General features: G+C 43.5%; 1 protein-coding gene across 2 annotated transcripts in view; it reads left to right on the top strand.

Annotated features, from left to right (window-relative positions):
- sdk2a (sidekick cell adhesion molecule 2a) overlaps nucleotides 1-12782 on the top strand; it is an 82111-nt gene that overhangs the window by 41847 nt on the left and 27482 nt on the right. For both annotated transcript variants that reach the window (XM_071473300.1, XM_071473290.1), the window contains exons 2-7: nucleotides 3030-3192; nucleotides 4866-4972; nucleotides 5233-5380; nucleotides 7746-7879; nucleotides 11787-11898; nucleotides 12302-12492. In XM_071473300.1, coding sequence (XP_071329401.1) covers nucleotides 3030-3192; nucleotides 4866-4972; nucleotides 5233-5380; nucleotides 7746-7879; nucleotides 11787-11898; nucleotides 12302-12492 — 855 coding nt within the window. The remainder of the gene's footprint in view (nucleotides 1-3029; nucleotides 3193-4865; nucleotides 4973-5232; nucleotides 5381-7745; nucleotides 7880-11786; nucleotides 11899-12301; nucleotides 12493-12782) is intronic.

Raw genomic sequence — 12782 nt, 5'->3', positions numbered from 1 at the left:
ACAGAGGAAGTGACAGTTCTTCTTGGCCAGTGCTCTTCCTTTTCTTCCTCCCTCCACCACTGCCTCTTCTAGAAAAAAATGTCAGCTTTACCTCGACATAGTTGCAGATAGACACATATCCTCCATTCCTTAAGTTGAGTCCCCGTTTTGTAGCTTGCTGTGCTTTTGCTTCTGCAGGCCTGTGTGTCTGTGAATACGTGCAAGTGTTATTTACAGCATGCTTATGTTCCATGACGTCATGGTGCTCTAAAAGGAGATGACACCTGAGACAACTTATGAATCAGATCAGCGACGATGATAGCACAGTGGAGGCAAACACATCGACCTGACAACTTAGTGACAGCAGCACGCTCATTTACACTGTGCCATCTCCACTGTAAATACTGTATGTATTAACAGAGCTTTGTACTAGCTTTGTGCTAGCTTTACGGGCTTTGTAAATGTAGGCAAAAATAGACAGGGATGTTGCCACATTGACGTACGCATGTACAAACAGATGCATTACTCATTCATGTCTCTGCAGCGGCTGACAGGCTGAAAGACAAGAGGTGACAGAGATAACACACTTAAAAATGATCCGCTGTCACAAACACGTGCAGCATCTACCACAGACACAAACATGTGTCAGCGGTGTTTGACCTCAGCGATGCACTGCGAAGATCAAAAGCACAGTGATGAAGAGGAAGAGGAGAATGAGGCCCAGACAAGAGGTTCTCTGTCAGAAACTCATTAGATCCCAGAGCCCTTCGTGCAGAGGAATTGATGCTATCTTGCTTTAGCGGTAAGAACCTTTAGCAGTCAGCCGTCATTGAATTTCTCACCTGGTCTCAAAGAGAAGATCACTTCAGTTGTGTGCACCATGGAGAGCAAGCTCTTTGAGAGTTTAGCAGCATGGAACTGGAAGTCAATCCTGCATGTGATGTTAAAGATTGACTTTTTCTCTCTCCCTATCCCGCTTTGTTCCTAAAAATATATACACTTTCCTCTAAATGTGAAATTGGTCACAAGGGGCAGGGGTTCAGGGGTTCATAATCAGGGCTTAACAGAAAGTGTCAGGCAGTGTAAAGATACAAAAGTCAAGCAGAGTGGTGATTACAGTGCAATTTCCTCTTCCTCTTGTACATATTTCTTTCCTCCGTAACGTGTGAGTCTGGGGTTGGCATGTACAGGTCTCTAATGGCGGCTTGCTGATGGAGCCAGATTTCTTTTTTTTTTTTATTTGTATTTTTTGCAGTCGCATTTGTGAGTGCACATAGCCACCATGCCCCTAAACCAACTGGAAGTGGATGGATGTCACATATGTGCATTTGTGCAGGCATAAGTGAATGTTTTGGGATCGTGTGTGCGTACTGTTTGTGTGTGTGTCAAGTATGAAATCATTTACTAGTGGATGGAATTACAGCAAAGCCACTACTCTAGCAGCGAGTGCCTGGGGAAAAATAGGGATGGCTCCTCTATTTGGGCTCAGACAGGGATCAGTTTCAAGGGCCTGTTGGATTTGACTGTGTTTGTTTTGGAGAAGTTCACGCTAGGGTGGTAGAAAGAAGAGATTAACCAGGTAGTGGAGTATTGTTATTACCAAATGGGAAAAATCCAAGCACAGGTTTTGAAAGCAGATGGCTGTTTGTTTGTCTCCTTTTTATAAGTGGTGTGTTTGTGGGTGATAGAAAGGGGAGTAAGGGGCTGCTTTCATATGAGGTATCTATGTGCGCTGGTGTGTACATGTGTGTCCTGTTATCTGTACTTGTGTGTATGTACACGGTGCACGCGTGGCCGTTTGTGTGAAACACAGAGGTTTACAGTCGTTCTTTTATTTACCGTTTCAATCAGGTTCAATTTTCTCTATCCCCTTTCCCTGCTCGGTGAGGCTGCCCTCACATTCACCCACTTCCACCACCCCATCCGCCACATTTACCGCCATAAATCTTGGGTGTGAACTTGGGTATGGGCGTAGAGAGAGAGAGAGAGAGAGAGAGAAAGAGAGAGTAAGAGAGGCTCTAGTAATCAGCCATGAGAGTGAGTCAGCTAGTGTGGTAGACCTAGAACCAGGCATGCTCCAGGCCTTGGCGGCTTACTGCAACTATTAATACAGACTTTAATTAGCCCGCCACTAACGCTAGCGCAATCGGCTCAGCGTCGCCCATGGCTGGTGAGGCAGACAGATCAATAGGTCTGATCATGCCTTTTTCATCAGCTCAAATGAAAGCACTTTGTCTCCAAGCTCAGCTCTGGACCTTGCGTATCACCTTAAAGGCTTTCTTTGGCTGCACTGGCTGTGTGCAGTGTTGCGGATGAGGCCTGTATAATCTGGCTGCATTAGGGAACTATAAAGATAAATGAAGGGAGGCACAGAGCATAACTCATCCTGTCAGAGAAAGGGGTTTAAGGCTGGGAAACTTTGTGTTTTCTAAAGCAGCCCCTACCACCCCCACCCCCCTCTGGCTTCCTAGTTTCTCACTCTCTCTTCCTCCTACTTCCTTGCGTTTTTTTTTTTTTTTTTTGTGTACAATCTGTGCTGTATTTTTCTCCATCTGTTTTCTGTCTATTTACCCCTCCCCTCCTCTTGCCACCTCCCTCCACCACCTCCCTATCTCTCTCCCTATCCACTTTTACTGATGTAGAGGTATGGAAGTGTTCATTTACACTTCTTCTGCAGCACAAATTGCTCTTCTACCTCTTTGCCAGCGCATTTCAATTTGAAATAAAAGAGTAAGCTGCTTTTTGCAGTAACAACTTATTCCATGTGCTTTTTGGCAGGCTTTTCTGTTGACCTTCAAGTTCCCAATCAGCGCAGAAGAAAAATGGAAATAGCTTGTTCTGAGTCCTCATTTCCTGTGAATTGCTGGGATTGTGTTGTGTGTCTGCTCACAGGGGTTACTGAACCACTGCCTTTTTTTTTTTTTTTTTTTACAACAGCTAACCCCTTTCACTGTTTCACTTTGTTTCTTTCTCTCTCTCTCTCTCTGTTTTCCTGGCTGTGTATGTGTAACTTTATATTTTCCTCTTTCTCCCTCTCTCTCTTTTTCCAGTAGATGATGTCCCACCTTATTTCAAAATGGAGCCTCCTCAGACGCAGGTTCACCTAGAGGGGAACCGTCTGGTCCTAACCTGCATGGCGGAGGGCAGCTGGCCCCTGGAATTCAAATGGATCTACAACGGGACTGAACTCACACGTTTCTCCTTGGAATACAGGTAAGGGATCCAGCCATGCCTCCCAGAGCTGATTCTATTATCTTTTTTTTTCATCAACTATAATTAGCTTACTACATGAGGACAGTTTAGCGGCATTTAATTGTAACTAATAGCTCAATTGCTCATTTTTATTCATATTCCAGGCTCATTTCTATGGATTTATTCAGGACTGATTTGGCTGTGCGTCTCCCTTGAGACACAACATCTTGTGTTCAGGGGATTGTCAGATTTATTCCTATTTGTATCTCACCGTATTCAACATTCAGAGATGGTGTGAGCAGATAACTCCACTTTCCTCTCTCTTACTGTTTGTTGAAACCATCGCGGCTGCGACAAAATCACACAATGCGTGTTTCTCATCAGATTGTACAATGTGGGTGGGCTTACTTTGCTCTGTCAGCAGAAAGATGCTGTTTCTCAGACCGTGGAGCCACGCGCACTTCAGCCTCGACACGCAGTGCTGAAGCGTTCTACTCACAGCACCGCAGAGTGTGGCCAGGAGAAAGCTTCAGCCCGTGCTAACAAGGCCTATGTGTATGTGTGTGTGTGTGTATGCACGTATGAATCGTTGTGCCGTGTTCATTTTTGCATGTGCTGTGTGCCTGAATGTGTGTTTACAGGTCACAGTTGGAGTCCACAGTGAAAGTCAGTGTCTATCTAATTCTAGCCCTGTTTTCTAGACTCTCCACTCACGATCTCACCAGTCTCCGAGACAGGGATAGACACAGGTTGCATTGCCTGATTGCTATCACCGGCTACAACCCCCCTCTCCCACACTCACCTCTCCCTTCCCTGTCTGTCTTTCTCCCCCTCTCACATCCTCTCTCCCCTCTTCTCCCCACTCGTCGTCTCCTTCTTCTTTTCCTTCTTCTTTCCTCAGCATTTGGCTGTGCTCTCACGTGGCTTAAGTCTCTGGGTCTGCCTCGCAGGCCAGCCCTCTGCTTGTTATTCTTCACCAGCCCTGATCAAAGAGAAGGAGTGGAATCCATTTAATCAGACCCCCCCCCCCCCCCCCCCCCCCCCCCCCCCACCCCCCCACCCCACCCAATCCCACACACAACACACACTCTCTCTCACACACACACACACACACACACACCCTGACTTGCAGTGCAGGAGGAACATGGCAGGGGTGGACTCCACACTCCTAAGTGTCTGTAGCAAACCAATTAAAGGGGACTCAGCTCTGGGGTTATCTAGCTAGCATTTCACACACACATACACACACACACACACACACACACCATTGAACATGAATGCACATCAGGATAGAGATGGAGCAATGGCTGCCCAGGACTAACGTGCGATAGGTGCTTGTATGATTTGATTCAACTGACTGAAGAAACAAGATAACAATGGGGTTCTGTGAGTCCTGCCATTCAGGAACTCAGCTGTCTCAGCCTTAAAATGACTTGCCTTTTTTTAGTTTGCTATCTACTGTCCAGTGGCTAAATCAGCACCGAATGCCTGCTCTATTATACTGCTAATTTAGAACATTTATGTCTCCTAGCTAAGTGGGATGCCATTTAAGCCGTGTTTCAGGTGCAAACAGTGAAACATCTCGATTCATTTCGCATCTTAAGTGTGGGGGATAAAAGCGCCAAGATGACAAATGTCGCTGTCTCTCACGCTGATGATGACTAATGGCACTTTGTGTTGCGTGTGCCCATTAGGTACCTGATCCCCTCACTGGACCGATCACACGCCGGCCACTACCGCTGCATTGTGAGAAACCGAGTGGGTGCGATAATGCAGTGCAGTACTGAAGTGCAGGTTGCCTGTAAGTGCTGCTTTCTTTGCATACATGCCCCGGTTCTGACAGAGTTAAGGGGATGACAGTGGTTTTTTGTGAAAGGCTTGTCATGCACAGTATGTGGATGAGTCACTCCGAATAAAGGAGCTTAGCTTTTGAAAATGGTACATAACGTGGTAATAATGACAATTCTTCTTCTTTGTTGCTGGCATGCATATCCAAAAAATTCCTCCTCAAGGCTGAATTCTCCATTTCAACTCACACTCTTGTTCCTTCCTGTCTGCTAGATATGGGTGGTTTTGTGGAGGGTGAGAGGGCTCAAACTGTATCGCAGGGTGAGGGGGTTCTCCTCCACGTGCCACGGATACACAGCTTCCCCAGGCCACAGATCACCTGGTTCAGAGATGGGCGTAAGATTCCCTCCAGCAGCCGTATGTAAGTACTACCTTCTCCTCAGCTGGGTTTGTTTGGTTTGAGCGGCATGAGTGGGCTTGCGACTCGTGTGTTTCTGCGCGCATCCGAGCGAGTGCTCTCATATATGAGTTGTTGGAGAGCGCAGAGCTGCTGAAGCTGAATATCTTTCACTTCAGAGAAGTTCAATACTGCTCACAGATTTTCTCCAGTGCACCCCTCACACTCACATCGCAAGTGAAGTTGAGCAGAATAGTTGATGAACGAATGTTGGCGCAGGCCCTGTGTTCATCATTGAATCACCTCTCAGTGATAAAGCGGGTTATTATATCGCCCCTATTGACTTTGCAGGCGGTGTGATTGAAGGGTAGAGATAGAGCAGGCAGCAGGGGAACCAATTAGACAAAATTGGACAAAAGGCCTCAATTGATGATATGTTTGACTGACAGTGCTCACCCCTGGGTTGATTTGTGTGTGGGAGGGTATGTGTGTGCATGTGTGCATGTGGTAAGGATCTGTATGAGGCTGCATGTGGACAGTAGGGAGTTCTGGGGGTTACTGTATTTATATGGGCCGTGGTCCAAGGGTGAATGTGTGTGTGGTTCATTTCTTCTTTTTTTTTTTTTTTCTTTTTCTTTCTTTTTTTTTGTGTTTGTTTGTTGGATTCATGCCTGGTCAGATATGTAATCCTGCTGAAGAGACACTGTGGAGGTGATCACCTGAGATTAATTGTACCATCCAATCATAGAGGTAGGCAGTCCAGAACTCCTCAGAAATCACCTCCTCATATATTATTCAGCAGCGAACTCTACCATGCTGTAGCTGACATGAAGACGTCCACATGCTCTTCCTTGAGGAGCGGATTGGTTCGTGTCTCCTCTGCCTGCAGGGCTCCGAGAGCACAGCATAAGCAATAACTGAGGGAACTAGCAAGAAAACTCTCAACCCCTTCCTGTGAATGCTCGACCAGCTCCAGAGCTGGTTGTTATGCGGCTGACTCTTATCAGAAATGAAGTGGTGAAGCTTTGCTCCGTGACAATGAGAGGCACTGACAGGACACTCTGCATTTACTGCTTGTTTGCTCGGCGTTGTGTCAGGCTACGCTGACATTCACAGACGTTTGTGTATATCGGTGTTTGTGTGTTCGTATAAGTGTCTGTTGATTCGGTGAGAGCCACCACTCCTAATTGTCCAGGAGCGTCTCTGTTTATGCTGCTCTGATCAGGCAGATGCTGGCAGATATACGCGGAGCCTAATCTGGCTGCGTGCTTAGCGTCAGCTCTCATTTAATGGGCCCCTCTCAGATGTTCAAGACCATCAGTCCAACCAGCATTCAGCAAAGCTCAAGACTGCTGGGCTGCCCAAATTACAAAAAGGATTTAAAAAGATAGCTTAGAACTTTTGGAGCATTTCCTAATATGTCCTTTTTTTTTTCTCTTTTTTTTACGTGTATCCATCCTTTTTCTTGTATCTTGTCTAGCTTGTCATAATTACTCTAAGAACAATGAATATGGAACAAATCAAAACTCTATTGTATGTGCAAAAGAAAATCTAACAGCTAACATAATGCTAACACAACACATATCATATATCTGTGTTTATCCCTAAATTAGAGACTTTACCTGCTCACCCTCTGACTGATGCAGACAAGATGGACTTTGACTTTGGCATCTATATACTTTAAATATGTAGACATCAGCCATGCTGTTGTAGGTGTGGGTGTACTGAGACTCATTCAGTGAAAAAACATGGTCAAATAAGCTTCCATGGACAAAACTCAGACTGAGCTATAGTATCTCACAAGATCAGAGCAAATTATCTTATCACTGAATGAACCCTCTGGGCTCATACAGTGATTGAAATGACAACAAACTTTTTATTACTACTCAAGTGCTGCAGGGACAGCCAGTACACAATAGCGAGATACATTCTGAACTATTCCTTTAAGACAATGTGGCACCTTGAAGGTGGAAGTGCTCATAAAATTGTTTTGTGTGCTTCTTTTTAGATCTAATTTATGAGTATGTGTGTGTGTGTGTCTGTGTGTGTGTGTCAGTTTACCCTAAGGATTTATTGACTTTGAGAAACAACTACTCACTGGTTTAATGATATAAGTGTGTCTGTGTACTTGTTAATGTGTGTATGTGTGTATTTGTGTATGCGTGTGCTGTTTGGTGTGGAAAGCACACCAGCTGACTGGGGATGACTGTTTAATTGGGAGGCAAAATCACGGCCCCAATTTGACTTAAACATAGTCATCCCCACTTAAAGCTATTTGTGTCTTTATTAGGGTAAGGTTACGGTTAGGTGAGTGTCAATGAGAAAGCTTAACTAGTGTCTGTGTTTGTGTGTGTGTATGTGTGTGTGTGTGCATGAATATTTGCTGCAGCGCCATCACGCTGGACAACACGCTGGTCATCCTGTCCACGGTGGCCCCTGACGCCGGACGTTACTACGCCCAGGCAGTCAATGACAAGAACGGAGAGAACAAAACCAGTCTGCCCATCACGCTCTCAGTGGAGAGTAAGTACATGTGAAAACACATACACACACACACACACACACACACACACACTCAGGTGCACACACGGTCATGCAACAGACTTCATCACCCACTCAGCGAAAGAGACACAGCTCCCCAGCAGATTGTTTGTGTTTAGAGCAGATTGCATTAACAGGTTGTTGCAGATGAAAATGTAGTTGTTGTTTTTTAAATAAATAAATACATTTTTATCCCTTTTATTGTTTCTCTGCTCAACACTTGAGCACGCATTCATTCAATACAGCAGCTACACAACAGGTGGCTCAGCTGAAGACAATAGAAACAGACATAGCGCCCTCTACTGGCATGCCCTTCACCTCTTTCTGCTGTTCCTTCATCTCTCTGCCCACCAGATATAAACATACCTATTAAGTGCGTCACAATAGCTGTCTTCTGGTTCCACAGGACTCCTCTAACCTCTGGCTCAAGCAATGAATTACACTCATACGGTGTTTTTCTAGGTGGAGCTCCAGCAGCACCTCTCTGGCTGGCTTAGATGAACAGGCCCATAAAGTGGACCTTCAGTTTAATCGCTGCTCACAAAAAGCAGATTTATGAAAATGACACTGAGGAGAGGGGAATGATTAAACACACACACACACACACACACACACATACACACACACACACATCAGATTAGAAGGTCGGCCTCACTTACAAACAGAACATGTTCACGGCTTCAAATAAAGGTTGGCGTTGCTCATGCAAGTACAGTTACATGTCAGATCATTAGTGTTTAGCTGAAGCTGACGTGTCTCCCCATCCTCCCACCTATAGTCACCTTTCATCTAAACAAACTCACACAAATTTTCCCACCTACCTTTACGTGTACTTTTATCTAAATATATCACCCTTTTCTTTCTTACTGAAACCAACCGATTAAATGAGTCACAAAACATGCATTTTGTAACTAACTGGCTCTGAAGAGAACATTTTATACCTCAAAATAGTACATCCTGCGGTAAAAGATGTCACCAGATCCCTTATGATTTGTCTTATTCATCTGGTGTGGGTTTTGACTATTGTATTGCGGATTTTAACCTTTTTACTGTGGAGCTGCTCATTTTTAATATCAGCCTCCTGCTCGCTCCAACATCTGCTCATCATATCGTTAATACCGTGTTTGCAATTCAGTGCTCAATACGCATGACACAGCAATCTGCGGGGACCAGATACCACTGAATATCACCGAATCTGACCTTGCGGATCACACAACTGCATTTTGCATCTGAAAGTCAATAAGGTTTTTACAGCTGCATTTGTTCATTTTAGCAATTCTGCGGAGACAAGACAGAAAAAAAAATATGCAATGGAGGGAGCGTCTTGTTCCAAAGGGAGCATACAAATGAGACAGAGCTGAATCTAATAGCAAAAAGCAGACTGACACTGGCTAATGCTCCAAGTGGGCAGACATTTTGCTTTTTTCTTGTTTTATTCTTCAGAGTGTGAAATACACTCTGGTTGACTTGGGTTTACAATTGTCTTTGGACACAGACAGATGTAAACAATATGGTGATATAAGTAGCAAGAATTTGCAATGCAGGTCGCCACGTTGTTTACTTTTCCCATTTAATTAGAAGATTACACACTTGAGGTATTCTCAACAATGAGGGCTTATGAACTGCAATACATTAATTAGTGTCAGCCAAGGAGCCAATCATGTCCTCTGGAAAGTAAAATGAGTTCTTTGACATGTCAAATGGATTTTGGTTGTGTCACTGGCAAACACAGAGAACATTTTCAGACAAATATTATGGAATTGAACTTAATATAACGAGCCTGTTTCTTTTCTCTATTTACAGGAATCTGTAAGGCGTGTCATAAAGCTTGAATAGATATTAATGTGTAATGTAAGCAGAAGGGAGAACTGCAGCCATCATATTTTTTAACAATTTCAACTTGACAGCATCAACAATTACAATCAATAAATCACTCATAAATTATTTATATTATCTTCAGTTTATGCCGCTGCCAGTACTACAACTAACTACTACTGCATATCTTACTCTTCTTGGTGGAGGATGGTGAAAGAATTCTTCTTCTTCTTCTTCGTCTTCTTCTTCTTCTTCTTCTTCTTCTCCTTCTTCTTCTTCTTCTTCTTCGTCTTCTTCGTCGTCTACGTCTTCTTCGTCTTCTCTCTACATTAACTAAACAACCAAAAAATCTATGAGGATCTCAGAGACCATAACACCCAAACCAGTAAAACTTTCTACATAATCTCACCCGTTTATAGGGCTACAAAACTCTCATACATCAGATAAATACTGTAATCTTACATTTTAGCCAACAGCTTCTCACCCAGGTGATTTAGATTTTTCCACATAAATCCTTTGGACTTGAGCGAATCGTTGCAGCCCATTAAATTCCTTCTTCTTCAATATTTTGACTCATCTGATGATTTGACAGCAAGCTGTTCTATATGGATTGATTGGTCCTCACCATGCTAATTAATAATAACGTCAATAATACCCTGAAGATGATGCTTCTACCACCATGATGAAATGGATTAGTAGGGATGTGAAGTAGAATGCTGAAACCTCTGAGTCAGCTCTGATCACAAGATCTTCCTATTTACTCATCAATCAACGAGTAAATCATCTATCTGCATTTTCTTTTTCAAATAAAACACGTCACACTTTTTTGTCATAGGGAATTATCTTTTTAATCTGTGTGTAGGTGTGCTTTGAGATTAATTCAAATGTTTTAATTTCAAAATGTTAAAGACATTCTTCAGATGTGCCGGCAAAATGTCACCAGCCCTGCTCAGTTTTCCTTCCTTACTATTTTTGCTTGATGCTGCACATTCATAGTTAATTTCTGGATTTGCTGAAATCACTGCTTTTAAATATAGTTGTCAAAACACAGAATGCTGTGAACATTTGTGCTCGACTGATTTTAAAACTTCTATTTCAGCCTCTTATAGTGCATTACATAAACAAGAATGTGTGCTAAGGGAGCCCAACAAAAATCTAATTTCACACAATAAAGTTTTTATTTCATTTTTCTTTATGGTAAATTATTCAAGATATTGAAACTGTGTTTATAAAATTGTGATGCAGTGAAGTCATGATTTCAAATCCAACCACTAAAGAGCCTAAGAGAGTCTTGAATGGAGCAATCAAACAGGGGGGGCAGAGCCAAGCACCAATAACCCATCGGAGGGTCCGCTCCCACATTTGGGCAGTGTTTGTAGAGGAAGCTTTGTCATTACGCTGCTGAGATTCCACAGAAAATGCTCCTTGGAAGGGGGTGATTCACAATGAGGTGGCACAGAATAACAACAGTGATAAAAAAAGCTTGATTAGGGACACTATTAACCACTGAAAAAAAAAAAAAACTTCACAAACGCACATGGACACATACGGGCCCCCACGAACAAAACACACACAGCACACGCCGTCAACACGCAATCACTCAAACACATACAAGTGCACAGGCCTGTACGTGTACTCCGGGGAGGTGGGGGAAAATGAGATCAGATTCAGAGAGAGATCACTGATTGAGGGCAGTGAATCGATGGTTGGCTGGAGGCTCCGCGAAACCCGTGAGTGATGGTGGTGCATTTAATCGCCTTTTGTGTTTGTCTCAATTATGCTACATAATGGCTTCTAACACCTGGGCTAACACTGTGCTCAGGAAATGCTGTGTGCACTAGAAAAAGGAAGCTAAAGTAAAGACAGGGGTGTTAATAGTTGGGTGATAGCGTGCTGGCTATCTGTTGGTGATTGTGACAGATTGTCAGTAGCCTCCATGTAAGGATCCACTCACGCTCAGTTGGCTATATCAGGCAAACACACAGGCTTAATCAGAGGTCTGTGTGTAGTTTATAGATTTTTTTTTTCACTTTTTTTTTCTGTCTACTTTTATGTGTTTCTGTGTGCGGGATAGATGTCGGAGGACCTGCCGACCCCATCGCACCTTCTATCATCATCCCCCCGAAGAACACCAGCGTAACAGTCGGGAGAAACGAGGCCATCATGGAGTGTGTTGCCAATGCAAGGTAAATTCTCATTCAGACGGTCATGGGTATACCGAGGAGGGGAAAAAAACCACAAAAAAAAAGACATGCAAATACAGACATTTTGATTTTGTGTGGCTTCAGTGAATCCTGAAATCTTTTGTTTGAACATGATAGGAGAGGTGTTTTGTACATGCCTCATTTTGTACCTCTCCTCCATTCTTCCCTTTGATTCCAGGCTCCACTCTGTTCTCCCTATCTCGCAGAAAACCCAGCCCTGAATTCTGACTATTATCTCCAATTCAAAGACTTAATCAGAATGACAGATGTATTCCAGTGCTCCCTCAATGCTCTGTAACCTTGAAACAGAATATGAATCTATATTAAAAACTACGCTTCCTACCTCTTGCTCTGTTTTTCTCTTTTTCAATATTTACTCCCCCAGACCCCTCGTCAAAATGAGTATTACTTGGAGGAAGGACGGGGCAGTGGTCAACACAGGGATCCGAGATTTCGGCCGCAGATTGGCCATCAGCTTGCCGGCAGTGAGTGATACCGGCTACTATGAGTGTGAGGCGTCACTCCGCAGTAGCAGCGTCCCCTCTGTCACTGCTGGGGCCTTCCTGCATGTACTCGGTAAATAACCCACAGCTTACATTTTAACCTCATGCAGATCAGCTAAGCGAAAATTATCCAAATATTGCATCAGCAGTCGAACCCCCATGATGAGAGAGCATTTTATTACCATTTTATATTTCAGCAATTGAGTTGATGGTGTTGTCTAGAGTGGTGCAAAATGCTCATTCACCAGAGAAGGGTCGAGATAAAAAAAAAAAAAAAAAAAAAAAAAAGCAGAGATGATTTGTGAGTTGTTTTTAAAGGCTTTAATAGAGCAATGTTTCATGCTTTTTTTTTTGTCTTTGAAA

This window comes from Trachinotus anak, unplaced genomic scaffold, assembly GCF_046630095.1.
Source record: "Trachinotus anak isolate AG129_WGS33_773 ecotype Australia unplaced genomic scaffold, CSIRO_AGI_Tana_v1 ptg000003l, whole genome shotgun sequence".
NCBI classification, from domain to species: domain Eukaryota; kingdom Metazoa; phylum Chordata; class Actinopteri; order Carangiformes; family Carangidae; genus Trachinotus; species Trachinotus anak.
Note: the sequence above shows the minus strand (reverse complement) of the source record. Positions and strands in the feature narration are given on the sequence as shown.